Source organism: Perognathus longimembris, chromosome 8 (genome assembly GCF_023159225.1).
Source record: "Perognathus longimembris pacificus isolate PPM17 chromosome 8, ASM2315922v1, whole genome shotgun sequence".
Lineage (NCBI taxonomy): Eukaryota > Metazoa > Chordata > Mammalia > Rodentia > Heteromyidae > Perognathus > Perognathus longimembris.
The window spans coordinates 9,005,513-9,032,787 of NC_063168.1; the positions used below are offsets into that span (position 1 = coordinate 9,005,513).

General features: G+C 41.3%; 1 protein-coding gene across 1 annotated transcript in view; it reads right to left on the reverse strand.

Moving 5' to 3' along the window:
- Nucleotides 1-1,193: 1,193 nt before the first annotated feature.
- The window catches only part of St6gal2 (ST6 beta-galactoside alpha-2,6-sialyltransferase 2), a 31,765-nt gene continuing 5,683 nt past the window's right edge, over nt 1,194-27,275 (reverse strand). Inside the window, exons 2-5 of the mRNA XM_048352483.1 lie at nt 24,254-24,351; nt 21,810-21,911; nt 20,810-20,984; nt 1,194-6,036 (exon numbers count right to left, since the gene is read on the reverse strand). Of these exons, the coding sequence (XP_048208440.1) occupies nt 5,765-6,036; nt 20,810-20,984; nt 21,810-21,911; nt 24,254-24,351 (647 nt within the window). The 3' untranslated portion in view covers nt 1,194-5,764. The remainder of the gene's footprint in view (nt 6,037-20,809; nt 20,985-21,809; nt 21,912-24,253; nt 24,352-27,275) is intronic.

Below are 27,275 nucleotides of genomic sequence, written 5' to 3' on the forward strand. Positions count from 1 at the left end.
AGTACTTCATTGCAGTCCCTAGATTAACTGGCTGTATTTTTGTCACTAGATAATTTACTTTCTGAATTAGTGACTTGGATATGCAAATGACACCAGGACTCTTTCATCACTTCTTTTCATTCCCTCTCACTTCACTTCCACTTTCCTCACCTATTCTGCATTCCCACCTCCTTCCCAGTCTGAGGAAAATCTGTCCGGATTATCCTAGCCTACTTGTTTCCTTCCCAGCAGCACAGCACACTGTACTGTCGTGGTTTCTGTGATGGAAAAGCTGCCTGGATCCTCCAGCTCCTGTTGCTGCCACTCCCCAGAGGGGACTGGGTAGTGCAAATTCAGAATTCTAAGTAGGGTCCATGTAAATGCAACCATGTGTGGGACCATTGTCTAGGCTGCAGGCATCTCTGCTTCCTCCTACCTCTTGTGCTTCCTAGCCAACAGCAATTTCTGGTCTTTCCCTGAAGCCTGTAGGCAGTATTTGCATCACAAACAAGCCAACCAACCAACCACACAGTGTCCTGCGTGTGCCCTGCAGAAGCCCACATCTCAGTCACAACTCTGGGTGTTCGCCCTGCTGGGTCTTCACCCTGGCCCTTCCTGACAAGGCTGCTGGAGCCAGGTCCATCGTAATCACCTGGAAGAAAGCTGCCATCTTGGGAGAAACATGGCTCTTGGCATGAAAGGCTGAGAGCAGACTGTGATTCATTGCGCCCGTCCCCAGTCACCCTACATACAGCCCAGCTGCTCATGTCTCTCCCAACACCTAATATCCTGACAAGGGATGAGGGATGACTGAAGATGCTGGTTGTGGGTGACTCAGCTCTATCTACCCTCTGCGCTAAGAACTTGTTTATGTTTTCTGTGACATAAGGCTCCGACAGGCTGGGACAAGTAATACAATAGTAAGGGCAACAAATTATTCCAAATGCTGGATTCCACGTGAAGGTCAGAATGTGTTTAACCCCAAAATATGGCCTTCCGCTTGATGTTTCTGTAGCCACTTTGTTTCCCAAACATATAGTTTGTTTCCCAAACATACAGTCTTTCTTTCCTCACTGGGTCTTCCAATCACATTTCACCTTGGTGCTAAATGACTTGCTGTTTTGTCTCTTACTCATTTGTCAAGTCTACAAATGAAAGCAGAGAAACGTCTACACAAATGAAAACATGTTTTATTTACAAGAAAAAGTCTGTACACTGTGTATACGTAAAAATATACAAAAATCAAAATAGAAAATATCCAAGTGTTAAAATGTATACAAACACTTCTAAAATGCAATTTCTGGAAAACTTTAAGCCTTGATTAGTTTGAAGAGTACACACTTCATTTTAAAAATTATCATACAAAAAAAACTCCCAAAGCTGTTAGAAAAGTTCACTGGTTTCTATTGGAAGGGTTCCATAAGTAGTTTCATGAGAGCAGAGCAGGATATGTTATAAATGTCAGATTTTAATACCACCAGTGCATTGTACTTGCTTGGAATCTATCTAGTTAGAAGACTATTATCCACAGAACCAGTAAATGTTTCTTCCCCCAATCCTGTAAAAGCTATGCACTATAGATAAACATCTCCTCAAATTTCAGAGTTAAAATAAAACTTGAGATTAGGAAATAATACTACCTTCATATTGCCTTTTAAATATTTCATTCAAATGTTTTTTGACATGGTGGAGATATGAAAAATATGATATAGAGGCAGGGTAGAGGGTAGAGGACTGAATTTTTTTTTAATAGAAGGATATAGAATGTAATCCTCCTCTGAAAAATTTAGTGCTCACATAATTAAAATAAAACTTATTTTGTAAAGGTTTCATCATAAAGATGAGTGAAAAACACAATATAAATGCAACCATGTGTGTAGATATGTATATGTAATTATATAACTATACCTACATACACACGTCTCTAGACTAAGAACTATATTGGTGTTTTTAATTCTTCAAATTTCATTAGGCTAAAGTTAGAGAGAATATACTGGATTACTTTTAGTCTTACTAAAGGCTTCATTCATTTAATAAAAGAAGAGCTAGAACTTACACTTTATTTCATTGATCCATCAAAGAAATTCTTTCCATATATCAATTGTATAAATAATGTCCAAGTGACAGAAACATGCAGAAGAATTTCACAAAGGAAATACCCAGAGTAGAAAAACAAGCTTAGACTCAGGCACATTTTACCTAAGGAATTAATTTCTAAATGAAGCTGCCTTCATCAGTTGTGTAATTACAGGGCAAGAGCTCTAAACTGTCAAAAAATCAGAAATCAAACAGGTTAATATGCTAGAACATATTCAGAGACATGTCCTGCATATTAAATCATCTCCCAGCCCTGCTTTTCTCCCTTTCTCTCACTCTTTCCACAGCCAAGCCCAAATGGGAAGAAGTAATCTTGACCACAATCACTGTGCTGATGCACAACAAAACCTACAGAACTGTAATCATATCATTGGTGCATGATGAAATTCTTCCATCTGTCATCTAGACTGATATGGCCTAATACATCCTAAACACCACCAGATTAATTCACAAATACAGTTCTCCTTACACTCCCAAAGGTCATCCAATAACATAAGGTATAATCTGTTCTGAGGGATTAAGTAGTTTATAAACATATAAGTGAGTGACTGAGGTCCTTTTATTTCTCTATTTGGAAACTACCAAGCATTACCTGAACCTTGTTTTTGTCTTGATGTTAGGGCTATGGTGACAGAGGGCTACTGGAAAGTGGAGGGTTGATTAGGATAGGACTGAGTGACCAAGGGGACAAGATCCACAGGAAGTGCTACTTGAGAGACAGGACACCTCGACTTCTACATCCTGCCAGAAAGACAAGGAAAAACACGAAACTCAAACATGTGTGAAGGCCCCTCACTTGCCTATTACAGCGCACCCAGTTGCTGATGTGCGACTTTGAATTGACCACGTCTGGTCCCTGAGCATCTATTCTCTGAAAAAAGATCAGCCACATGGGTCCATCATTGGTGTCTATGAAAACAGTCTAGGATTGAGAATCACATAGCCAATAGACATTATCCTCCTGCCGCAGGTGAGCTCTTGGAAAAACAAAGTAGAGAGAATCTACTTTGAATTGTCCTTGTCATTCTCTGTGACATCTGGGACTTTGTGATGGCAACAACAACAAAGGATGGGGTGAAATTATATTGAAATGCAAGGGACTGATATGTCCTGAAAGCAGAAGAAGAAATGCCTGATCAATTTAGGTTGTACCATGAGGACTTGATTCTCTTCCAGTCACTGAAGAGAATGGAGAATTCTAGAAGGGATGGAGCCAGAAAGAAAGGGGGTTATGGAGATGCCATTTAGTATTAGCTATTCCACAGAAGGGCCATGTGTTTACTGGAGTTCAAGAAATGTGGCACATAAGATTTTATTCAATGACTGGCAAAACAGTGCCACTGAGGACAATTTGACTAATATGGGGAGCAGATATGGCAATGGACACCACTGTGTAAGAGTCTGAAGCTAAATTATTTGAATTTCTAAACACAAGAATGCTCAGCCAATGCTACATTAATATATGCACCAGTTTTGGAATGTTTAACCAATTCCACATTCCAAGAGTCTTTAGGGTCATAGTAAATTCAAAAAAAGTTAATTAAATTTCTTTTTTGCTCTTCTGTCAACAATCTCTATAAATAATAATGAAATTGCTTTTTTAAAATGTACCACAACAGAGTGGTAGTTGAAAACTTTTGAAGTGTTTTCTGAGGCTTTTGAACTGCCTATTTATACTGCCTTCAATAGGTTATTTTCAACCCACATTTTCTTATCATCAAAAGGGATTGTCATGAATTATAAGGATACCGGTAAGACTAAAATGTCACTTGGAAGACTACGAAAGGAACTTTAATAGTGTGAGTATTAAAATATCAAAGCCTGGAAGGTTCTCAAATGGCCAAGGATGCTAGGATGAAATATTTGTCCTACATTCCAGCTTCCTTGTTATATTCAAAGTTATGGCAATGATCACTCACACAAATGTGGCAAGATCATGTTCTTCTAGGAAATCACGAAGAAACCTAATGCCACTTGAGATGTAAGTTAGTGCATGAGACATAGCTAGCTATCACTCCTCATAGACTTAGTAATGAAGCTCTCAAATGGACTTTCACAGATCCTGTCCTGAAGGGAACTTTTCGAATCCTCTCATTTCACAGCTGTAGTAAGCCACAGAGGTTGCATGTTGTCCAACTTCTTTTCTGCTGGGTAGAATAAGCAAACGGAAGCTGCCAGGCTCTGAGAATCACTCTTGCTCAAGAAGACAATCCTGTGGGCATTCTAGAACAAACCAATCCTGAAAAACCCTTCCCATTCAACTTTCCTGACAGTCTCTCCTCACTCATTTTGCCAGGAAAATTGTATTTAATTAAGCTGCTCTTGTCATTACCAAAGAAAGTCTAAACTATACCTACCACTGAGCAATGTTTGGGTTTGATATGGAAATAATGTCGTGTTTAATGTCATATTCCAAAATGCTTCTGTTGTACTCTCTTCACTGGAGAGAAGTAGGAGGGAAGAGTCAGAGAGAGACACCGAGTCAGAGAGGCATTAATATATGAGTGACAGAAGTTAAGATTAACATACCTGAATCTAGCTAACAATTCGGGATGAAATTATTCCTCTGCCTCTCAATCCAAACACAGATATATTCCTTGTTATTAAAGAGCAATACTTCCACAGAATTTTATTGGTTATATGGCTCTGCCATGCTGTTTACATAAAACATGCCTATGAAAACAAAGATTGTATTTCTACATGTTTGCCAATAGAAAGAATTTGTAAAAACTTTGGAGCACCTAACTGCCAAGTTTCCAATAGCTGAAGGCTACAAGAAATCTCTATTAAGAGACAGGTAGGTATGTATCTACTGCAGCTCAGGAACGGTGACTGCAAAGTCCGTTTTAGTTTGTAAGGAGCAAGGATGTCCCCCATAAGCCTGTACCCTGTGTTATGTATCAGTGCAAGAACTGTAGGATGGACTTGCCTACCAGAAGACATGGCTGGAGAAGTCAGAGCGAGGGAGGTCAGCGTGGCTCTGCAGCCCTGCGGTTCTGCATAGACTAGCTCGTAACTTCATCTTGGTTGGGTCATGAAGTCCCGGGGAAACAGGGCGCCTGTCAGGCATTTGGCTTTTCCTTGGACTGTTTAGGAGTGATGAGCCCTGCTTTTAGAAATTGGTTCTGATACACAGAGGGAGTTGGGTCTGGTGGACCATGGGAAAGCTGAGGTGGAGAAACTGATAGGTTCCAAGGGGAACTTGTGTTGTCAAAATAAACATGTCTGAGTGGTAACACAGACCGCCATCCTAAAATCCGGGATCTTGAGTGAGGAATGCATGTAGAAGCGACATTCTCGACCTCAACTTGACTTTTCCCACACAGCATTATCATCCCAGCCTGAGGTTGGAACCAATCCTGATGGGGTCAAGCCCTGGCCTACAAGAAGGCTAACATTTTGGGGAGGTATTATGTCCATGGTAACACTATTTGCTTTCCATATGCTCTTTTACTTAATGTTTTTTTTCTTTTTCCATCTTCCTTGAGTCTTTAAAACTCCATTTCTATATTCAAAGCAGTAATAAATAGTCCATGGCTTAGGAAGAGCAGAGTTCTCATGGCCACCACTTCATTACAGTTTAAAGACTCAACACTACATTGCCTAACATCTAGCTTCAAGTATATTTTTGTGACTTGGAGGACTACAGTAGTACCTTATTGCACAGTGATTCTCAAGATTCCCTTTCTTAAGAATGAGCATCATCAGCTTTAGGGGCTGGACAACGCACAGCCTGGAAGCCGGGCAGGACCACCTTGCCCTTGCGATGTAGATCAGCCTGGGTGCCCACGTTCAGACGCTGTACCAGGAGCTTCTCGTACAGCAGAGGATGGTAGGCGCCCAGAGTGCAGGCTGCATCGTAGTACAGCTCGTGGTAGTGGCAAAGCTCCGTCTGGCGGATGGATGGGAGGTATTCATAGACGTGCACCTCTTTACACATGGACATCATGAGGATGATTCCTGAGCCGGAAAGAAATAACCCAATGAGCAATTCCCACAAAGAAAGGTCACCTTCTTTTTTTGAGCGGTGGCAACTGCTAGCTATCAAGAAATACCTCCTTTGCACTCATCTGTCGTTATCTCTACTTTTGTGATATTACCACTTCTACTAAATGGCATGCAGATGGTTGGCTCATGAGCTATGGGGATCATAATGGTATAATGCTATGTATATATGATCAGTCACTAAGTTGAGCCCATGAATTACATATAAAAAGACAGAACTTGTGACCTTAAGCAGATGCTGCTAGGAGTAAGAGATTTGCTCCACCAACCCCCTCCAAATTAGACTTCCCTGAATTACATTCAGCATCAGGCTCTGATTTGCAATAAGATGGCTGTTGGTTCCAAAGAAAGCAATGTTATAAGCCAGGTGCTGGTGTCTCAGGCCCATAATCCTGGCTACTCAGGAAGCTGAGATGTGAGGATCACCATTCAAAGCCAGCCCAGGCAGGAAAGTCTGTGAGACTCTCGTCTCCAATTAACCACCAGAAAGCTGGAAGTGGCACTGTGGCTCAGAGTGGTAGAGCACTTGTCTTGGGCAAAAAGAGCTCAGACACCACATCCAACCCCAGAGTTTAAGCCCTTTGACCAACCAAAAACAAAACAAACAAAAATAAAAACAACAGGATGTTATAAGGTAGATTATAGAACAGCACTTGATGATAAATTGACATCATTGCTCTTCTCTTAGTCTGAATGAGCTATCAGCTGCTTGAATATGATTAATTTTTTCTGAAATTCTTAATTTGCTAGATAATTATGACATTTAAATCACATCTTTACTAAGTATACAATATTTACTTTGTGATAAGACCAGGCAAAAAGTTATGCTTTCTCTAGGCACCTGTAGATCATGCCTGTAATCCTAGCTACTCAGGAGGCTGAGATCTGAGGATCAAGGTTCAAAGCTACCCTGGGCAGTAAAGACCACTGTGAGACTCCTATCTCCCAACACTCAGGTGATAGAGCACTAACTTGGAGCAAATAATGTTCATGGACAATGCCCAGGCCCTGGGCATTGTTCAAGCCCCAAGATCAGCACAGATAACATCAACAACAACAACATAGAAGTTATGCTTTCAATGCTCTAGTAAATAGACACACTTAGCCTGGCGACGTGGCTCATGCCTATAATCCTAGTTACTCAGGAGGCTAAGATCTAGATTCGATGGCAGATTCGATCATCTAGATTAGCTGATTAGAAAACAAAGAACATCCTTGAGACTGTATCTCAAAAATAACCAGCAAAAATGCAGGTTGGATATGTGGCTTAAGTGGTAGAGCACCAACTGAATTAAACGAGACCTTGAGTTCAAACCCTTGCAGTGGACTTCCACTCCCCACCTCCCCCGCAGAAAATCCACATAATTAACACAGGTACTATGTGTCTATTTACATTCTATTGCCTTAAGGATGTTATTAATACCAAAATTTCTATTTAGATTCTGACTTTGTCACATAATTTAAATGGCGATAATGGTTCATGAACACGGTTAAACCTACACCTCAGTTTTCCTGAAGAGTTATTAAGAGAGCATAGCACCTATGACATCCTAGCAGAGAAATTGCTTGGTGCCTTGCAGAAGCAACCAGGAAGACATGGCATGTGTCGGGGTGCGCACAGACACCCTTACACAGAGCCCAGCGTGTGTGTCACAAATGGGACGTAGGTACTGCAGGGAGCCCGGGAGGACTGGGGAGCATCGAACCCTCCAGCCCTCCAGGAGGCCTCTTCAGTTAGTTAGCTTTAACATCTACCAAGCTAGGTCCAGGGAAAATCATTAGGGATTTGGGAAAACGTTCTTTGAAAATTAATCTGGGAGAGTAGGGACAGACAGACAGACAGAAAGAAAAGGGTGGGTAATTACAGTCCTAAAATTCCAGTGTACATAGTGAAACTGAAACCAGGAAACTTGAGGAGACAAGTGGGGCTGGGAGAGATGGGGGAGGGGTGGTGGAGAGGTGACACTGATCACGATAGGGGGAGAGACGGGGAGGTGACACTGATCACGATGCATCGTTCTCAAAAACTGGCGAATGAGAACCTCCTCCTGGGAGCTGGTGGCTCATTCTTGCCATCCTAGCTACTTAGGTGGCTGAGATCTGAGGATGGCAGTTCGAAGCCAGCCTGCGAAGGCAAGTTTGTGAGACTCTTATCTCCGATTAATTACCAAAAAGCTGGAAGTCATGTGGTAGAGTGATAGCTTTCAGCACAAAAGCTCAGGAAGAGCAACCAGGCCCTGAGTGCAAGCCTTAGGACTGGCACCAAAACCAAAACAAACCCAACCAAACAAAGCGAATAGAGCAAAACCAAACCTCTATACAACTCCTTAAATGAAATAAAATATTTTTAAACTGATGTGTTAAATCGAAACGTTTTTGTACAACTCTTTAAAGATAATAAAATTTTACTACGCTGGGCACTGGTAGCTCAGGCCTGTAATCTCAGTTACTCAAGAGGCTGAGATCTGAGAGTCTCCGTTCAAAGCCAGCCCCAGCAGAACGTGTTTGTAAGACGTTTGTCTCTGATGAACTATTGGAAAGCTGGCAGTGGCAGTGTGGCTTAAGTTGTAGAGTACTAACTAGCCTTGATAGAAAAAGCTATGGCACAGCCCAAGCCTTGAGTTCAACCCCAGCAATGACATGCATACGGAAAGAATTCACTTTTAAATTTAAAGATTGGACCAAGATACAACCATTCCCATGAGCTGAACAAAATGTTCTAAATGCCATGCTGAAAAACATGTTTGGTTTCTCCCCTTACATTGTGTGGGAACTGCTATGACACTGACGCTGAGTGGTAGCATCCACAAACGACATAACCACCAACCGCACCTGGCTCAGTGGTTCTGTAAATTACCACCAAGTAGGTGCTAGATCTGAGTCCCCATCTCACTTCTACCCACATCTGAGGATTCTCTGGGAGCCCCAGGGTTTCACATATAGCTGCTGACAAGACCAAGACCATATTTTATTGTAGTGAAAGAAGTCAGGAAAAGAGAAAGTGATGGGAAGAGGCCCTGGAGAAGCCAGGCATGAACTTCTAGAGCCCTCCCCAAGGAGATAATTCCTCCAACAATGTCTTGCCAAGTTGTGACAGCAGACATAGACCAAACCTGAAACTCATCTCTTCAGATGCTAATGAGATTAGTGCCCTTCTAGGGAGAAACGGCCCAAGGAATCTTTCCTACTGTCTTGAGGACACAGGAAGGAGGCAAGAAGAGGTCCCTACCAGGAACTGAACTGGCTGTGGCTTACATCTTGATCTTGGATTTCCAACCTTCAGAACAGTGAGATGAAAACCTCTGATGTTTAGGTCCTTTCATCTGTTGTTTCTTTGTTTGTTGGTTGGTTTGTTTTTGTGCCAGTAGTCAGGTTTGAACTCAGGGCCTGGCAACTATTCCTTAGCTTTTTCACTCAAGGCTGGTGCTCTACCATTTGAGCCACTTGTGGCTTTTTGCTGGTCAATTGAAGATAAGAGTTCCTTGGACTTTCCTGCTTGGTCTGACTTTGACTTATGGTCCTCAGATCTTAGCTTCCTCTGAGTAGCCAGGATTATAGGTGTGAGCCAGTCCAAAATGACTGGGACAGCCACACATAAAAAATGCCAGCAAACAGGAAGGGTCTTAGAGACTCAATGCTTAGAGCTTTAAGCAGGAGCTGGCTACACAGGCAGTCTTTGACATGTGCTCAAATCCCATACTTCCAGGAGGAGAGCAAGTACTTAGAAAAACCCATTTTCCTTGTATAAACAATATAGACATAGTGGTCCATTCGTATCAGTTAGAGGGTAGGGTTCTTCCCAAAACACAAGTTCCTAGATGCTATCCAAGCACCACTCTTCTAAACAGCTAAGCCTTGATGTGCTCAGTTTTTCCTGCACAGCTGCCCGGAAGGTGTAAATTCGTCAAAGTACCAGAACTTCTTCATAATCGTTTTTCCATGCCAGACTGACAAGGAGATTTCTTGTCTACTCATGCTAAAGATAGTTCTGGATTTCTCCTCTCATTTCCTCTCTTATGTCTGGCCAGGATTATCTGAAACATAAGAGGAATGCAGATTGCCTAATGGTATACAATTCAGTAAAGAATCACTTTAAGCCAGGCACTGGTGGCTCACACCAATAATCCTGGAGAATTATTATACGAGGCTGAGATCTGGACAGTTACATTTCAAAGCTATCGAGGAAAAAAGTCATCATGACTATTATCTCCAAAATGACCGGCAGAAAGCTGGAATGGAGGTGTGGCTCAAGAAGTAGAATGTCAGTTGGGCCATGAGTTCGAAAACAAGGGAGTAGCTTTTAGAGAGCATTAAAGGGACTTTTATGCTAAATAATCTTGTTTGCTTAGTATCAAAAATTAACTGATTTCATCATTCATAAAATCTTTAGTGCTTTCAACATGGACTTGAACCTTTTGGGAAGCAGATACATATTTAGAAGCTTTTAAGAGTATTTTTCTGAGCCAATCAAATGGGCATGTGGCCAATTATTCAAGATCTTTAAGCAGAATTCAACTAACTTAAACGTCTTATGTGACCAGTTTTTTATAATGAGTCCTTATGAAGGTTTTATTTAAAGGGGAAAAAAGTATCTTCCAAGCAGTTGTGATTGAAGTGGCATTCATATGTCAAACTGCATGTTTTAAAATATTTTATAATGAAACGTTATTATCAAGCCAATTAAAAATCATTTCATCTGGTCTTAATAAAATGTCATATTACATGATTCAGTATGATAAGCAGATGGATACTTATTTATTTGCTCCAAACCTGGATAAAAGGCAAACTTGAAATTGGGTCCAATTATCTTGGGTTTTAGATAAATGAGTATTCTCTGAAAAGCCATGTTTGCATGTATAGGTATATTTAATAGGCAATGAGAGTCTAGTGAGTCATTTAGCATGAGCTTAATTATAATTCCACCAAAATTATACTGCATTTCACCTGGTAGAATATTTACATTAACTTTCCAAATAATTAGAAATAGATTTTTCTCCTTGATGAAAATACCCTTTCATCAAATACCAAAGTAAATTATTGATATAACACAGGATGTTTCAAGTATAGGTAAAATATTTGACCAGATCAGCTTAAGTCAATTCTAATAAACTTGACCATAATTCATATATGATGCGGAGGATTTCTTACGACAACCAACAGGATATTATAAAACACATGTTTGGATTTATTTTTTCAGTACTGAGGATTGAACTCAGGGCTTTGCACTTGCATTTCTGGTGCCCAGACAGTTGAACCATGCCCCTAGCTTGGCATTTTTTCTCTTTAGTTGGAAATGGAGGAAGTCTGATGGGGTTTTCTTCTCTGAGCTGGCCCTGAACTTTGATTCTCCAGATCACAGCCTCTTTAGTAACTAGGATTACAGGCATTAGCCACAAACATCTAGTTACAGAATCCAAAATACTGCTCTGAATGAATGAAAAGTTTACCATTCATGTACCACACTAATGGAAATCTCACATCTGTGTTGCAGTTTCTTTATGAAGCTGACCATAAAATTGAAAACTATGAAATGTACACTTTTTGAATGATAATCAGACTTTTTAAGTGATATTGTCAGAAACTATCTGTCATTCCAAGATGGGTAAATTGGAAATTGGATGTACTAACATAACTTAAGCATCTGTATGCTAAAAAATATAACAGTCCAAGAATAATACTTGAAGGCAACTTGAGTTCACTGCTATTGTTACTTGATTTATTTTTAAAGCAAAAACAATCAGTTAGGACATATTTTACACAACCACAAATGTTAAGTGGCTGATTATTCTTCGCTAATGTTCAAGCTGGAAGGGCGTATTAGAAAAAGCAGATCCCAAAATATAACATAAAATGTGAACAAAGAAAGTTATGACTTGTTTTGGAGCATATTTTTCTTGTGCTGGTATTAAATAGCCTGGCATTTTAGAGTTTGCTTATCTCTGTGACTTACATAAATGACTTCGGTGGCAGCAGTAGAAGATGCCATTGAACAGGGGAGGGTGGGAATGTCTGGTTTCTTCACTCAACTTTGGCGAAGCGTATGATGAGCAAGCTTCCCAGACATGGGGTGTGGAGGAACCACGAGGCCTGTCTGCTGTCTGATATTGTTCCAGCTGTGAGCCCAGTGCAGGGGGGGATTGGCCTTAGTTCCTCCCCCCCCCCCCCCGGCTCTTCCTGAAACTCTTCTATGTGAAGTTAGCAAGCAGAGAGTCAGGATTCATGATCCCTCCTGTGCTCACTCGCCTTCTGTCAAAATAGCTAATATCACGAGGGCAACACAGAAGCCAAGGGAGTCCAAGCAAATCATCCAGGCGGCTGCGGAATTGAAATGACTTCATTACACCATTTACACAAGGTAAAGTCTCCAGTCTCCAACTAGGGATGAAAGGGAGAAGAAAGGTTCCTCACACAGGAACCAAGTGCTCCCAGTGGGCAGAGTAGAAGGAATCTAATAGGATAAAAAAAAAAATGTTGCTCTAAAGAAACCAGTCCTTATGGATCATCTACATTACCTTGCTACATCCTTTGAACTTTAGAATCCATGTGCAGCTCGATGCTCACCTGTGTGGCGTGTGTAACACATCTTCCATGTCTCTTCCCAGAACCTCTAGCTGGGCACTGAGACTGTAGATGTGGACTCTGACTTGCAGTGCTACTGGATAATTGTTAGTAAAGCAAGGTGTTGGTTGTTATCAGCAATCTTCAAAGTCATTCCCTTTGCATCAGCACTGGTAAGCCTGGGAATTTATCCTTACCCTAGCCTCACTGAGGTTTAAACTCAAGGCTTCATTCGCACTTGCTTGGCCCTCTTATCCCTTGAGCCATGTTTCCAGCCTGTTTATGTTTATGTTGTTGTTGTTGTTAGTTAAACAGAGATGGGATCATGTGAACTTTTCAGCCCATAAGTTTGTCTCAGCCTCCTGAATAGCTGGGATGACAGGCATGAGCCATCTGTACCCTGCTCTGGGAATTTATCTCACGTTAAAAGGAAAGAAAAGTTTACATATTAAACATGGAATAAACATATATACATATATATATAAACTAATGACTCCTTAATGTAATCATCAGATGATAATGAACATTTTGAAGCAAGAAAAATACTCAGCGATTAAAGAAAGGCATATGTTATTGGATACCTATTGGATATAATTATATGGCCTCTAACACCCAAGCAAACCCAAGTCTATTTCCTTCTTAATTATAGACCTGTAATGAAAGAGTAGTTCTTTTCTGTATGGGAATGTAGTCTTGTTTGACCTGGCATGAAGTTTTAGATGAAGCTGATCACCATTCTAGTAAACTCTAAATGTACTCTTCTCAACTACAAGGTAGCTGAAAAGAAGTATTAGATCTTCATTTTACAGGTTGAAGAATTTGGGTTTAGTGGGGCTAGTCCCTCACTGAGGTTCATAGTGCTAGTCAAGAGGTGGAGGGCTGATCTGTGTCTGTAAAGTCCATGGTAACCATGGTTCGCACACAAAGTGACTGAGCATCCTACATTTGTCACCTGTCATACTAAAGGTCAGAGCCCAAAAGATGACAGGTCTCTACCTCCCATCCACTCCTTCATTCATTCAGCAACCAATTAAGCTATGTGTCTAGTCTGTGTCATTTCACACTGAGAGGGCTCATCTGTCACCGACAATATTTAGACCTTGGAAGAGTATACATTGAAATATAAGTCAGGACGGTGGTTCCAAGGAAAAATGCAAGAGTTATTTGGCGTTTAAAAACTATATTTAAATATTAGTTTAAAAGTGCTATTTTCTCTCTTTTTATACAGCATGAAAATTTCTAGGAAGTTTTTCCCAAAAACCTTGCCAGGCAAAGCTAATGAAACAAGGAGTTTTTTGTTGTTTTATTTTCCCCTTAAGGTTTAGTGAAAGGTTGGTCCTTTATTATTATTATTGCTCAAAGGTGGCACCATACTACTTGAACAACACCTTCACTTTCTGGATCCATATTTATATGGAGATAAATAATATCTTAATATCTCCTTAGAATTCCATGTTAATAAAATGGATTTAAAAATTGTATCAACTTTAATAATCATTCCATTTTCTAGAACAGTTTGGGCTACAAAGACAAGGAAACCAGAGGCAATCTTCATGTCTCTGATGGGTTTCTTAAAGCTGCTGCTGTTGAGGTGGACCTTGAACGCATCTCTAAGATGACCCAAGAGGTACTCTGTTCCATCAACATGAGCATCGCTTTTTGCTTTAGTGGCCAATAAAACGTATTTTTATCGCCATCTTTTGTGTGTGTGTGTGTGTGTGTGTGTGTGTGTGTGTGTGTGTGTGTGCCAGTATTGGAGCTTGAACTCAGTCAGGGCCTTCTTTTTTTTTTTGGCCAGTCCTGGGCCTTGGACTCAGGGCCTGAGCACTGTCCCTGGCTTCTTCCCGCTCAAGGCTAGCACTCTGCCACTTGAGCCACAGCGCCACTTCTGGCCGTTTTCTGTATATGTGGTGCTGGGGAATCGAACCTAGGGCCTCGTGTATCCGAGGCAGGCACTCTTGCCACTAGGCTATATCCCCAGCCCCAGTCAGGGCCTTCTTGTTCTGGCTTGAGTGTTTTGCTCAAGGCTGGTGTTCACTCTATCACTTGAAACCCAGCTCCATTTCCGACTTTTTGCTGGTTAATTGGAAATAAGATTTGTCTGCCCAGCCTGGCTTTCAACCTAGATCCTCCAGTCTCAGCCTCCTGAGTAGCTGGAATTAAAAGCTTAATCCACTGGTGCCTGGCTAAAATGGATTTGTAGTTTTTTTGTGTGTGTGCTGGCTCTGGGGCTTGAACTCAGAGCCTGGGTTCTGTCCCTGAGATTTTTTGCTCAGGGCTATCACTTTACCATGTGAGACAGGTCCACTTTTGGCTGTTTTAGTAGTATACTGGAAATAAGAGTCACATACTTTCCTGTCCAGGCTGGTTTTGAACCATGATCCTCAGAGCTCAGTCTCTTGAATAGTTAGGATTACAGAAGTGAGTCAGAGGCATTTGGCTTCTAAAATGCATTTTTAATAGTCAAGTTTTTCACCGACTTTCAAGCAATGACCTTGTTACCAAAAGTAGAAAAAATGTGAAATTATTTTTAAATGTTTTCAAAAATAATGATCAGTAATTAATGTGCAATTTTGAGCTAAACATTCATGTTTAACTTCAATAAATATTCATATCTTTAATAATGATTCCTCAAAATATTTTGTTAGGTAAAATTTCTAGGTAATAATATGGAACTGATGTTTACAAAGTAGAAAACCTGGTTTAAAAATATTTCTTTAGAATCTGAGATATTTTAATAGGTATCATGTAATCCTAAATTGAGTATGTAATGGAAGTATAGCTTAATTCATTTACTATGACGATAAACTTGCACTGTATAAATATGAGCATTGTTAATGGGTTCCCCAAGTCAACTGACTTAACTGAAAGCGTAATGAACAATCTTTGGTAAGTTTTCTGTGCACATGAATTATAAACAGAAAAGAGATACTTTTCCAACAATGGGTTTTACCTTTCTTGGTTTTTGCTTGTTGTTGTTGTTTAAGAACTAGGATTTGAACTGTGGGGTCTTCAGCTGGCATGACTTGTACTCTACCACTTGAGCCATGCAAACAGCCCTGCATTCTGCTGGGTTTTTGTTTTGTTTTTGTTTTAGCATGAGTCTCTTGGACTCTTCTGCCCAAGCTGGCTTGGAGCTTTGATCCTCCAGATATTAGTCCCCTGAGTAGCGAGAATCACAGGCATGGGTCAATAGCAGACCCAAGGTTGCTTTTTCCTTTTAAGGAGGAAAAGAGTCCCCGCTATTTGAAAAGAGAAATACGAATTTATGTAGTTGTACACTAACTATTCTTGTCCTAAATTGGATTTCACTGAGAAACTGACTTCCTGCTGCACTGGAAATGAAAACAGATCCTGCAGAGCTGAGGGGAGAAATTCAACCCGAACCAAGGGCACAGAATCCGTCCTGATGCTAAATGTCTGTTGGCGCCTGGAGAACGAGTGCTCAGAATGGCTGGTGCACTGAGCAAAATCTGCTTCCAGACATTCCTTCCCACCCACATTTTGCTTTCGTTTTCTTCCTGGCAGAAAGCCCATGGGCATGGACACTCACAGGTGTACACACAGACACACACACACACACACACACACACACACACACACACCACTGCAAGGGACAACTAAATGACTTATCAGGAAGACTGCTAGTGCTGGAGTAAGGGTGGCGAATGTAGGTGCAAACATGATGTGTTGTTTGTGGGCTGGAAGGTGCTAGCTAAATGTGTTAGTCTGTTCAAAGTGTGGTCCCAGGACTAGCATTAGCTTTACTTAAAAAAACTTGTTAAATAAAAAGAAAGAAAAGCTCTCAGCACCTTTACCTTCACCGAATCTCTGAAGCCAGGCCAGCAATCCATAAAGCTATGGTAGCTACCCTTCAAAATGGCTCCTTCTGGAGCCTGTTTGTGGCAAACAGATGGCAGCAAAAGTGACAGTATAAAAACATCAGGACTTCTCTCTTGCTCGCTTCACTCTCTTGGCACTTTGGAAGTCAGCCCCACTGTTGGGGGGTGTTCATGTGGCCAGGTCAACTGAGGGACCGCCACCTGCTAGGGCTATGCATGGGACATATCTTGGAAGCCTTGTCCAGCTAGGTCACAGCTTCACCAGCAACTAAGCTAGAGTCATCCAGCTAAATGCCCCACAGGTTACTGACCCGCAGACACTTGACACTCAGTTCAGTGTCTCAGCTTTGCTTTACAGCAAAGGATTACTAATCCAAGAGCCTTATGGGTAATTGTGGTGCATTGTAAATTCCTATGACCATTGAGGTACTTGTGCATTCATTCAGCAAGTCCAGTCACTCCTCAGTATTTGAGAGAACTTGGTTCTAGGGTCCCTTGCAGATAGCCAAATATAAGTAGCTCAAGTCACTCATAAAATGGCATAGGATTCGCATATAATCTTTGCACATGCTACTATATGCTTTGTTTTGTTGTTTTTTTTTGCCAGTCCTGGGGCTTGAACTCAGGGCCTGAGCACTGTCCCTGGCTTCTTGTTGCTCAAGGCTTGCACTGTACCACTTGAGCCACAGCGCCACTTCTGGCCATTTTCTATATATGTGGTGCTGAGGAATTGAACCCAGGGCTTCCTGCATGCTAGGCAAGCACTCTACCACTAAGCCATATTCCCACCCTGGGGATGTTTTTTTTTGTTTGTTTGTTTTGTTTTGTTTTGTTTGCCAGTCCTAGGGCTTGGGACTCAGGGCCTGAGCACTGTCCCTGGCTTCTTTTTGCTCAAGGCTAGCACTCTACCACTTGAGCCACAGCGCCACTTCTGGCCATTTTCTATATATGTGGTGCTGGGGAAATGAACCCAGGGCTTCATGTATACGAGGCAAGCTCTCTTGCCACTAGGCCATATTCCCAGCCCCTGGGGATGATTTTTAATAACAAGAAAAAAAGTTTCATTCATATTTTAAAAGTTCCTAGCCAGTCACCAAGGGGTCACACCTATAATCCTCGCTACCCAGAAGGCTGAGATTTGAGGATCTCAGTTTAAAGCCAGCCTGGAAAAGAAAGCCTATGAAACTCGAATCTCCAATTAACTACTAAGAGGCTAGAAGTGGAGCTGTGGCTCACGTGGTAAAGCACCAGCCTTGAGCAAAAAGGACAATATCCAGGCCCCGAGTTCAAGCCTTAGAATCCACACACATACAAAAATATTCTTACGGCTGGTAGATTAAAATATAGGTGATGTCCATTTACTGTTATAAGAATGGTAGATGGGGGAGAATGATGAAAGAGGTTATATCAGTTGAGATGCGTTATACTTATAAACTGCCACATGGAATGGTAACCCCTTTATTCAACTACATAAAAATACCACTGCTGCTACTACTACTACTAAAATAGTAGATATCCAGGTTTAGGGGGCTCCAACCTGTAATCATAACTACTTATAGTAGGTTGAGATCTGAAGTTTGCTGTTTTAAGCCAATCTAGGCAGATAAATCCAAGACTCTAATTCCTGATTAACCAGAGAAAAGCCATAGGTAGAAGTATAGCTCAAGTGGTAGCACACCAGCCTTGAACTCAAAAGCTAAGTAACAGCATGAGGACAAGAGAGTTCAAGCCCCAGTACTGCCACACAAACACACATACATGGACACAAGCACACATACAAGCACACACGTACACACACAATAATAGTAGATAAATGATAAAGAAACCAGCTCTCTGCCTATTTCTGGGCCAGAGCAGAGAAGGGATATAAATACTACAGCATCCTTAGGGTCCTCAGAGGGTGCTAACTTGGCCACCCTTGGTGATAGGTCTCCCATACTTAACTAAGTTGAGATTCAGGGTCAGCGAGTAAATTTAATTTAGAAGTTACATTTTCCTTTTCGTCTTCCATTCTCACCCACAGAGCACCACTTGCCCAAAGGGAACTTTGTGATTTCTTATCTATTCATTGTTCTTTTGGGAGGAGAGTACAAGGGTATTGAACCCAGGGCTTTGCGCCTACTGGGTAAGTGCTTTTTACCACTGAGCTACATGTGTAACCCTTGGTTTTTGGAGACAAGGTCACTTTAGGTAAGATAGATAGTATGGTTTCATCAAGACCAAGATCCTCTTGTGTTTATTTCCTGCGTTTGAGGATTAAAGATGGGCATCGATTTGCATGGCTTCATTCTTTATTGACTAGGCTAATTTATCAGTGGTGCCCCACTCAACTCAGAAGTGGAACTAGAACACTCAGAAGCAGGCCCCATCTTCTCATCTAGTTCCGATGAAATGAAATTTAAATGCTCACGTGTGGCCAATAGCAACCATATTGGGTAAAGCAGTGCTAGAAAATAATAATGATTGAATATTGGTCAGTAAGTTCACCCTTAGAAAGGTTTTGTGGTATTTTCATTTTCCATCTGAGAACACCCAGGGTCAAAGGATTAAGCAATTTACCCAAGCTCAGAAAACTATCAGGTGGCAGAGAAGAATTCAAACTCAAACGAAGGCAACTCTAACCTACATTCTTGCACCGACATTAAACTATACTTCTTCTTTATGCCATGCAAGCTACAAAGGCACTCGCCAGCCTTTCCAAGTTCTCAAGAAAAGCTGGACATATGGGGAGTGATTTCCTCAAGGAAAATGCAGGTATTTTTATTTTTGGCAACAAAACTCTAATTGGTTTTGAAACCACATGCCAATAATAATTATATCTGACAGTCCCATCCTGTCAAGCCATGCTTTAAAATGTTTTTCCTATTCAAATATTAGCAACATAAATTCAAGATGACAATATTAAAAATGTGTCCCTATCTTGCTATGCTGTGTCATTCTATCATGTCTACCCTCTGTTGACAAACCAGGTAATACTTTCTTTCCTAAATCAACTTTAAGAAACGAAATAATAGATTAAGAATGTTGGATTTTTACAACAGTAGTTTGGATACCAAGGCATGGTTTTAAAAGAAAGAGGAAAAGAACAGGGCATTAAAGCAAACAATATACAGTCCTCTCACAAGTATTTTATCGACTGCCATGTAAAATATTCCACATAATTACAATACTATAAAACACTTCCCAAGTCTGCAAGCCTCACTTCAGGATATCTGTGTGCTCTGCATGCAAAACAAAACTAGTGCAATCTCCCTAAGTCTCTCCTCTCCATTCACAGAACCTGCTTTGCAGCGAGGAAGGCGGTTGTGAATTCCTTGAAACTGAGGTGACAACGGGACCATTATCTCTGGTATTATTCCAGCCTTTCATAGTTTCAGAGGCATCTAAAGTATGACTCAGTAGTGCCCTACTCAGGTAAAATCAAAGAAATAATAAGCCAAGATATAGAGAAATTGGGACACACCTACAAGCTTTGAGGATCAAAGCGTGGCTAAAAAAAAAAAAAAAGTCAAGTATGATTATCTCCCCAATATGAAATCCATTGTTGGACATTGGCGCTTGTTCATTCGAGTTAATGAACTAGGGATGGAGTCCTGGTAGCCGAGGCCATTATTACCGGTAATCTTGCAACCATGCTTACTCTTTAGGGCCTCACATTCAGCTCCTCGGGCTGGCACCTCATAGGCCATATGAACGAGGGTGGTGCAAGTAAGAAAGAGTCACAGGTCTCCACACACCTACTTTGCCTCTCATCAAGAGCCGAGGTCTATGTTTCCTCGCCCTCCGTGTGCTGGTCCTGAGATTTCTCTGGTCACGTAGCACATGCGCTATCGGGCCAGTCCCCAGGCCTGGAGCATAAGCAACTGGTTGCTTCTATTTCTTATTCTTCGGAACATACTTCAGAGCCTCCTCTAGCTGCCATGTAATAAAGTTTAACTACCTTGGGATGGCCATGAAAGAGACACCACATGCAGGCATTTGTTTACCGGTTTCAACTCGGCCTGCCCTTAGCTGCCCTGTCCATGGGGTTGGATAAGCAAGCTGAGCACCAAGTGACCCCACTGATGCCGGGCGGAGCAGAAGAATTGTCCAGCCAGGCAGGTCCTGAGCCACCGAATCACGAGAGAAAACACAGCAGTTCTCATGTGACAGCGCAGAATCTTGGGGCAATTTGTGATGTAGTAATAAATAACAGGAACAGAACATTTCTCTTTTCTTTAAGCAATCTACAAAGCCACCGGCTAGTTACTCTGACTATATTACATAATGGTTCATTCACTATATAGAAAATGTCAACGAATCATTCCAAATCGTTAATGTACACATACCAATGAAACCAGAAGATGGTGGGTTTGGCTGAATCTTCTCCTTTGTGTTCTCCTGGATTATGTCCCAGAGCTGCCATATAAATTTCGGATGAAGAATGTAAAATGGTTGAGTTGGGTTTCTCTGACGATGCTGAATATATGGCGTGAACAGGTTGTAATCTGGCTTTTTGTACCACTGAAACGGAAAAGGAACTGAATCAAGCACAGAGGACTAACTGAAAACAGGCCAGCGTACAGGCAGGTGGGTTTAGAGGATGCAGGGCTGGGCTGGGGCTGGGAGGAGGAAATGTCTACACCTCCTTGCTTCTAGACAGTCCCCTTGAAGCAAGGAGAAGCAAAGAGCTTGCCCGGTCAGGCTTAGTACATGTTTGCTGAGAAGGGTTAAGTCATAGACACTTGAGGCTTTCTGGTCCATGCTTTCTGGATCTTTTTGGTGACTACTGAACTCTATTTCAGGGCATAGAAGCAGCCATAGGGAACACAGACATGCTGAATTCTAAGAAAACTTTATCAAGGCAACTGGTGGCCATATTTGGACTGTGCTTCAGAATGCTCATTCTTGAGTTTGCTCAAGCAGTATATTGCAAAAATAAGTTTCTGTCACCTGTCTGTGGTGACAGTACATCATTGCATTCTGGCTCTGGGTGGAGGCTAAGGAAGACTGACGTGAGAACTCTTCCTGAACCATGACAAAGAATCCCTACGGATAAAAATGTATTCATGCTCATCAGAATGTACAATTATATTTGTTATAGGCCCATTGTGTGCAAAAGTCTCAGTCAGGTCTATTTAAAACCAAAACCTTCAAGAAAATGACCCAGGTGCTATCACTATGTGAGAGTGAGGGAGGGGTTGTGGGAAAAGGTTTAGCTCACAGACCTCTGAGAATCCTAAGCTCCCTCCTGCTCCTTCTGTCAAAACTCAGTCCTTGGCCTGCTACCATGTCTAATCAGTCTCAGGGATTGTCTGACTGGACTACGGATAGCAAGGAAACACTTACCAGGTTAAGATTCGCAGAATAAGGAGCAGGGTCCCACGCCACCAAAATGACGTCTCTGTATAAAGAGCTGTCGATGAAATGATGGCTAGGATTGGTTAAAATCTGCAAGTACACAGAAAAAAAAATCAAATCCAGTGGTGTTTCATTCTCCGAATGTATTTTTAAAACCAGGTGGAAATTACAAATTGGAAACAGAGCAAGAAAAGAAAAGACTCAGGTTTTCTGTTTTCCTTTGGGAGAAGAAGAGACTAGTGTTACAGACCAGAGACCCAAAGCATGTTCAGAGAAATGAGGTGGGGTTTTGGTGGTGGTGGTGTTTTAAAAGCAAATATTGTTTTAAAAGAAGTGATAAATGTTTAAGGGGATGGAAATGGTAATCACCCTGATAGAATTCTGACACATGACCATCACATATCAAAATACAAAACATCAAAATATGCTATCAAAATATATCCTATAAATGTGTGTGAATAGTGTCAGCTTTAAGTGAAAAAGCTAAGGGACTGTGTCTAAACATTGGCTTTAAGCCTCTAGTACAGGCACTGATAAATGAATGAATAAAGGAAGAAGGAAAAGAAGAAGAGAAAAAGGAAGGAAGAGAGAGAAAGGATGGAAGGAAGGACAGAAAGGGAGAGAGAAAGGAAGGAAAAAGAAAGGAAAAAAAGGAAAAAAAGAAGGAACGGAGGGAGGGAGGAAGGAAGGAATGAGAGAGAGAATGGAAGAAAGGAAGTAAGGAAGAAAGGAAGGAAGGGAAGAAGAGAAGGAGGGAAAGGAAGGAAGGAAGGAAGGAAGAAAGAAAGAAAGAGACAAAGATAAAAGACAGTGAGAAAGGAAGGAAGGAGGGAAGGAAGGAAGGATGCCATTACCATCAATGTATGGTATCAAGTGATCTAGAACCCAGCCCCTGAAAGATGTAACTCCCCAGCCAGTTCAGGCGCCATCTCAGTGATAGCCCTAACTTGTGATTTCGAGGCCACATGGATGCGCTCTGGAAGAGCCACACACGCCATGGTCCTGGATATAGTCATCCATGTCACCTGCCAATCTTCCTTTTTAAAAAACATAAAACTACAAGCTATATTTGGGAGGAAATACAGCTTGCTTTTTCTGTTTTCAGATGCAAACTTTCACCCTTATTAAGATACAGTATTTTCATATCATATTATTTCTGAAGTACAGCTTTAGGATGACATGTATTTTAATTTGCTGGGTTTTCTCTTTTCTTTGCTGAGAAGCTGTCATTAAACATATAGTGGATCTTCCAGCCAACGCCCTCTATGAATTAAGGAGATATGGAAATTGTTTCCTACCTCTCTTCAGGTGGCCTGACAGATACCTGCTGAGTGCTAATCACTTTCTCAATCACAGGCAGTTCATTCATGATCAATCCCTTATACCTCTGTTTCCTTTTTTACATACTTTTGAAATTGTGATTGGTGTCTTTTGTTTGTTTGTTTGTTTCGTTAGTCCTGGAGCTTGAACTCAGGGCCTGAATGCTATCTCTGAGCTCTTTGGCTCATGGCTAGCATTCTACCACTTAAGCCACAGCTCCATTTCCATCTACTTCTGGTGGTTAATTGAAGATAAGAATCTCCCATACTTTTTTGCTTGGGCTGGCTTCAAGCCATGATCTCATATCTCATAGCTCAGCCTCCTGAGTAGCTAGAATTACAAGCAAGAGCCTCAGGCATCCAAGCTTGGAAGTCATTCTTATTAAGAACATAAACAAAAGAGGTGTTTTCATTTTCAAAATAATTCATTTTTTTTTTTGTTTTTACAAGTTCCAAAGTAACAGGTGAAATTTCAAAGATATCTTATTAGCTCTCAGATTTGTGGCTTTGTCTCCCTTTAACTCTAGGTTTGTGGGGTGTGTGTGTGTGTGTGTGTGTGTGTGTGTGTGTGTGTGTGTGCGCTACTACTAGGGCTTGAACTCAGGGCCTCTCATTGTCTTTTTAGGGCCTCTTACACTTGATTGGCTTTATCACTCAAGGCTGGTACTCTACCTCTTGTGCTTCACCTCCATACCTGACCTTTTGCTAGTTAATTGGATATAAGAATATCCCTAATTTATCTGCTTGGGCTGGCTTCCAACCACAGTCTTCAGATCGCAACCTCCTGAGTAGCTGTGATTTACCTACTGCATTTATAATGCCCAGATTTCTTTTGTTTGATACTTTTTCTTCCTTCCCCAATTGTTACATGCTAAGTCTCTAATTCAAAATGTGTTTCTGTATGTAATTTGATTTTGTGTTGGATTTTAATTCTTTTCCCCTAGTTGTATCACATCTAAGTTCCCATTTCTCTGCATTTTTGTCAATTCTTTATAATTACAAAGTGCATGTGCAGTTACAGTGGTCACAGACAACCAGGTAATTCCTGTTCACTTATCTGGTCTCACCATTTACCTATAGAATGGGCCTCTAGAAACACTTCATCCATCTTACCTGGGAGTTAATGATGCGGACTGTGGTTTTATTTCCGACATCTTTCTCATAACCTCGGGTAGGAGCTGAGTTAAATCTCAAAACCGCATCGTGAGAATCTAAAGGCATATAGGGACAAGTTTACTTTTGGTCTGTTGAATCTAGGAAAAAAGGTTAGAGAAAAATCTTCCAATACCTGAAGCTAGATATACATGCACAGCTGTTCAGATAATGTGCCGTTGACTTGGGAAGAGAGCTTGGCTCAGGCGATGCATCAGGAAGTACACTGTCAGTCACACGCAGTTGGTAACAGGACAGTGCTCCCAACCAGCTGTGTTGCCTAGCGACGCTGTGGCTCAGTTAATGGAAAGGCAGACTACGATGTTAGCATGAAGGCAACCTCACCTAAAGACACATGCATTTTTCAGACCTGTCTAATAGTACGGCAATGCCTGCGTATGTATGCATGAACTCATTCAGTTACATAGGATCTTGTCATTTAAGTTTCATTCATAGGTCACAAGTAGTATGCTTTCTGCAGCCATTTCTTGGAAGGCTCTAGAATACTGGGAAAGTAGAACTACAGAAGGAGGTAAGCTGATGAGAGAGGCAGAAGATCAGAGAATGCTCATCTGGTGTGTGTGTGTGTGTGTGTGTGTGTGTGTATGTGTGTGTGTGTGTGTGTGTGATATTCGCATGAGCCATGTGGACATGTAGTCACCTCATTTACTGTGACCATATATCATACAAATGGAGGGAAGCTACCCTTCTTCCCCTGGGTCCTGCTGCTCCCTCCTTGGGAGTCTTTTGACTCCTTAGAAGGGTTAAACTATCATGTATGTCCCGCCAAAACAATGCTGGAAAATGTGCCTTTATTAATGAGACCTGAGCCATAATGGATTGGAATGTTCTGGCTTTCTTTGTTTGTCTGCTTTAATCTTGAAGCCTCCAGCTTGCTAGACAGGTGATCCACCACTGAACCATGCCTCCAGCCTGGGTTTTTGCTGATTATTTTTGAGATAGGACCTTGCTTCTGACCCAGGCATGCTCCAGGACTATGACCTGCCTATTTTTGGCTTTCCGTTGTCATCTACAGGATGATGGAGTCTTGCAGACTTTTCTTCCTAGGTTTGCCTGGAACCACAGTCCTCCCAATTTCTTCCTCTCACTTAGCTTAGGATGGCAGGTACAAACCACTGCCCCAGCTGTAGGTGAGCTCTTCTACCTGGACTGGCCTCAAACCACTGTCCTTCAGTTCTCAGCTCTGCAAACAGCTAGAACTGCAGAAGCAAGCCCCAGGCACCAGACTGGAGCTCTAGTTCTGAGTGACAAAAAGATGAAACTTTTGGAATGCAACAAACTCACAAAGGGTACCTCTTTGGACCATTGGACCAAGTTATGACCAACCTATGGCCTGCCACCAGGTTTAGTATATAAAGTTGAAGGATTAGTATATAAAGTTGAAATGTGTGCATGCACACATTTATTTTTGAACCTATGTCTACAATTGCACAGTTGAGTTGTTCAAACAGACTTCATGGTCTGAAAATCTTAAAATGCTACCTGGCTCTTTAGAAAAATTATGTTGCAAATCTCTAAAAGATATGCTCTGGGTAAATTGTACAAAAATATCTTAATACTTCCTACTAAGAGCTGGATCTTCTTTTATTGGGTTTGGGTAGGGGGCCCAATACTTAGGCTTGAACTCAGTGTCTTTTGCCTTCACTTGGCCTTTTTGCTCAAGGCTGGTGCTCTAACACTTGAGCCACAGCTCCACTTATGTCTTTTTAGTAGTTAACTGGAAGTAAAAATCTTACAAACTTCTCTGTAGGCTGAATTCAAACCATGACCCTCAGATCTCAGCCTCCCAAGTAGCTAGGATTGCATGCACAAACCACTTGGATTCAGCTTTAAGAGCTGCTTCTTTATGTTACATTGTAAGTTCTTTGCATTTTGGGGGGGGGGCGCATATTGCTTTATTACTTATTTTTATTGAACAGTGTGTTTTCATTTTTTAAAAAAACAGACAAAAGTTATTGGAGCTACAAAATTTAGATTACCAAAGCATTAGCACTTGCATTGTGGAATCAGGAAATATTTATAAAAGAATATTGATATTATAGTCACTGCATTAAAAAGTAGGATAAAAATTTAATGTTTTATTCACTAATTTATATTAAAATAATATTTGTCATGAAAATTTTAAACAGCAAAGAAAGCAGCGAGAAGACTGGCATGTTTTAAGTATTTGCAAATCTCCTCTAAGTTTGGCTTTTTTTTTTTTTTTTTTGCTGGTCCTAAGGCTTGAAGTCGGGGCCTGGGCTCCGTCTCTGAGCCTCTCTGTGCTCAAAGCTAGTGCTCTATCACTTGAGCACAGCACCACTTCCAGCTGTTTCCAAGTAGTTAATTGGAGGTAAGAATCTCACGGACTTTCCTGCCTGGGCTGGCTTTGACCCATGATCTTCAGATCTCAGCCTCCTGATTACAGGCATGAGTGACCGGTGCCCAGCTCTAAGTTTGATGTTTTAGAAGACACTTAGCTTCTTATCCCTTTTGCTTTCAGTGTTTACAAGATGTTGCTTTAGTGCATAAACACATAGGCTTTCGTGGATAAAGACTAAGGTGGGTCCTACCCAAAGGGAAGGCTATTTTAGTGGTCTGCCAAGCGATCTGTGAAATACATACACACACACAACGCACGCACACACACACACACACAAGTGCTAGCTTGTTAAAGGTTGGTTGCGATGTGGCTTTTGAAAATTTTATTAATGAGGGTGTGTGTGTGTGTGTGTGTGTGTGTGTGTGTGTGTGTGCCAGTACTAGAGGACCTTGGTACTGACCCTTCATTGTTTGCTCAAAGTTGGCATTTTACCACTTGAGCCATAGCTCTACTTCTCTCTTTTGGCTAGTTAATTGGAAATAAAACTCTCACAAACTTTCCTGCCTGGACTGGCTTTGAAATGCTATCCTCAGATCTCAGTTTCCTAGTATCTAGAACTACAGGCATGAGCTACTGATGCCTGGCTTTGATGAACCCTTT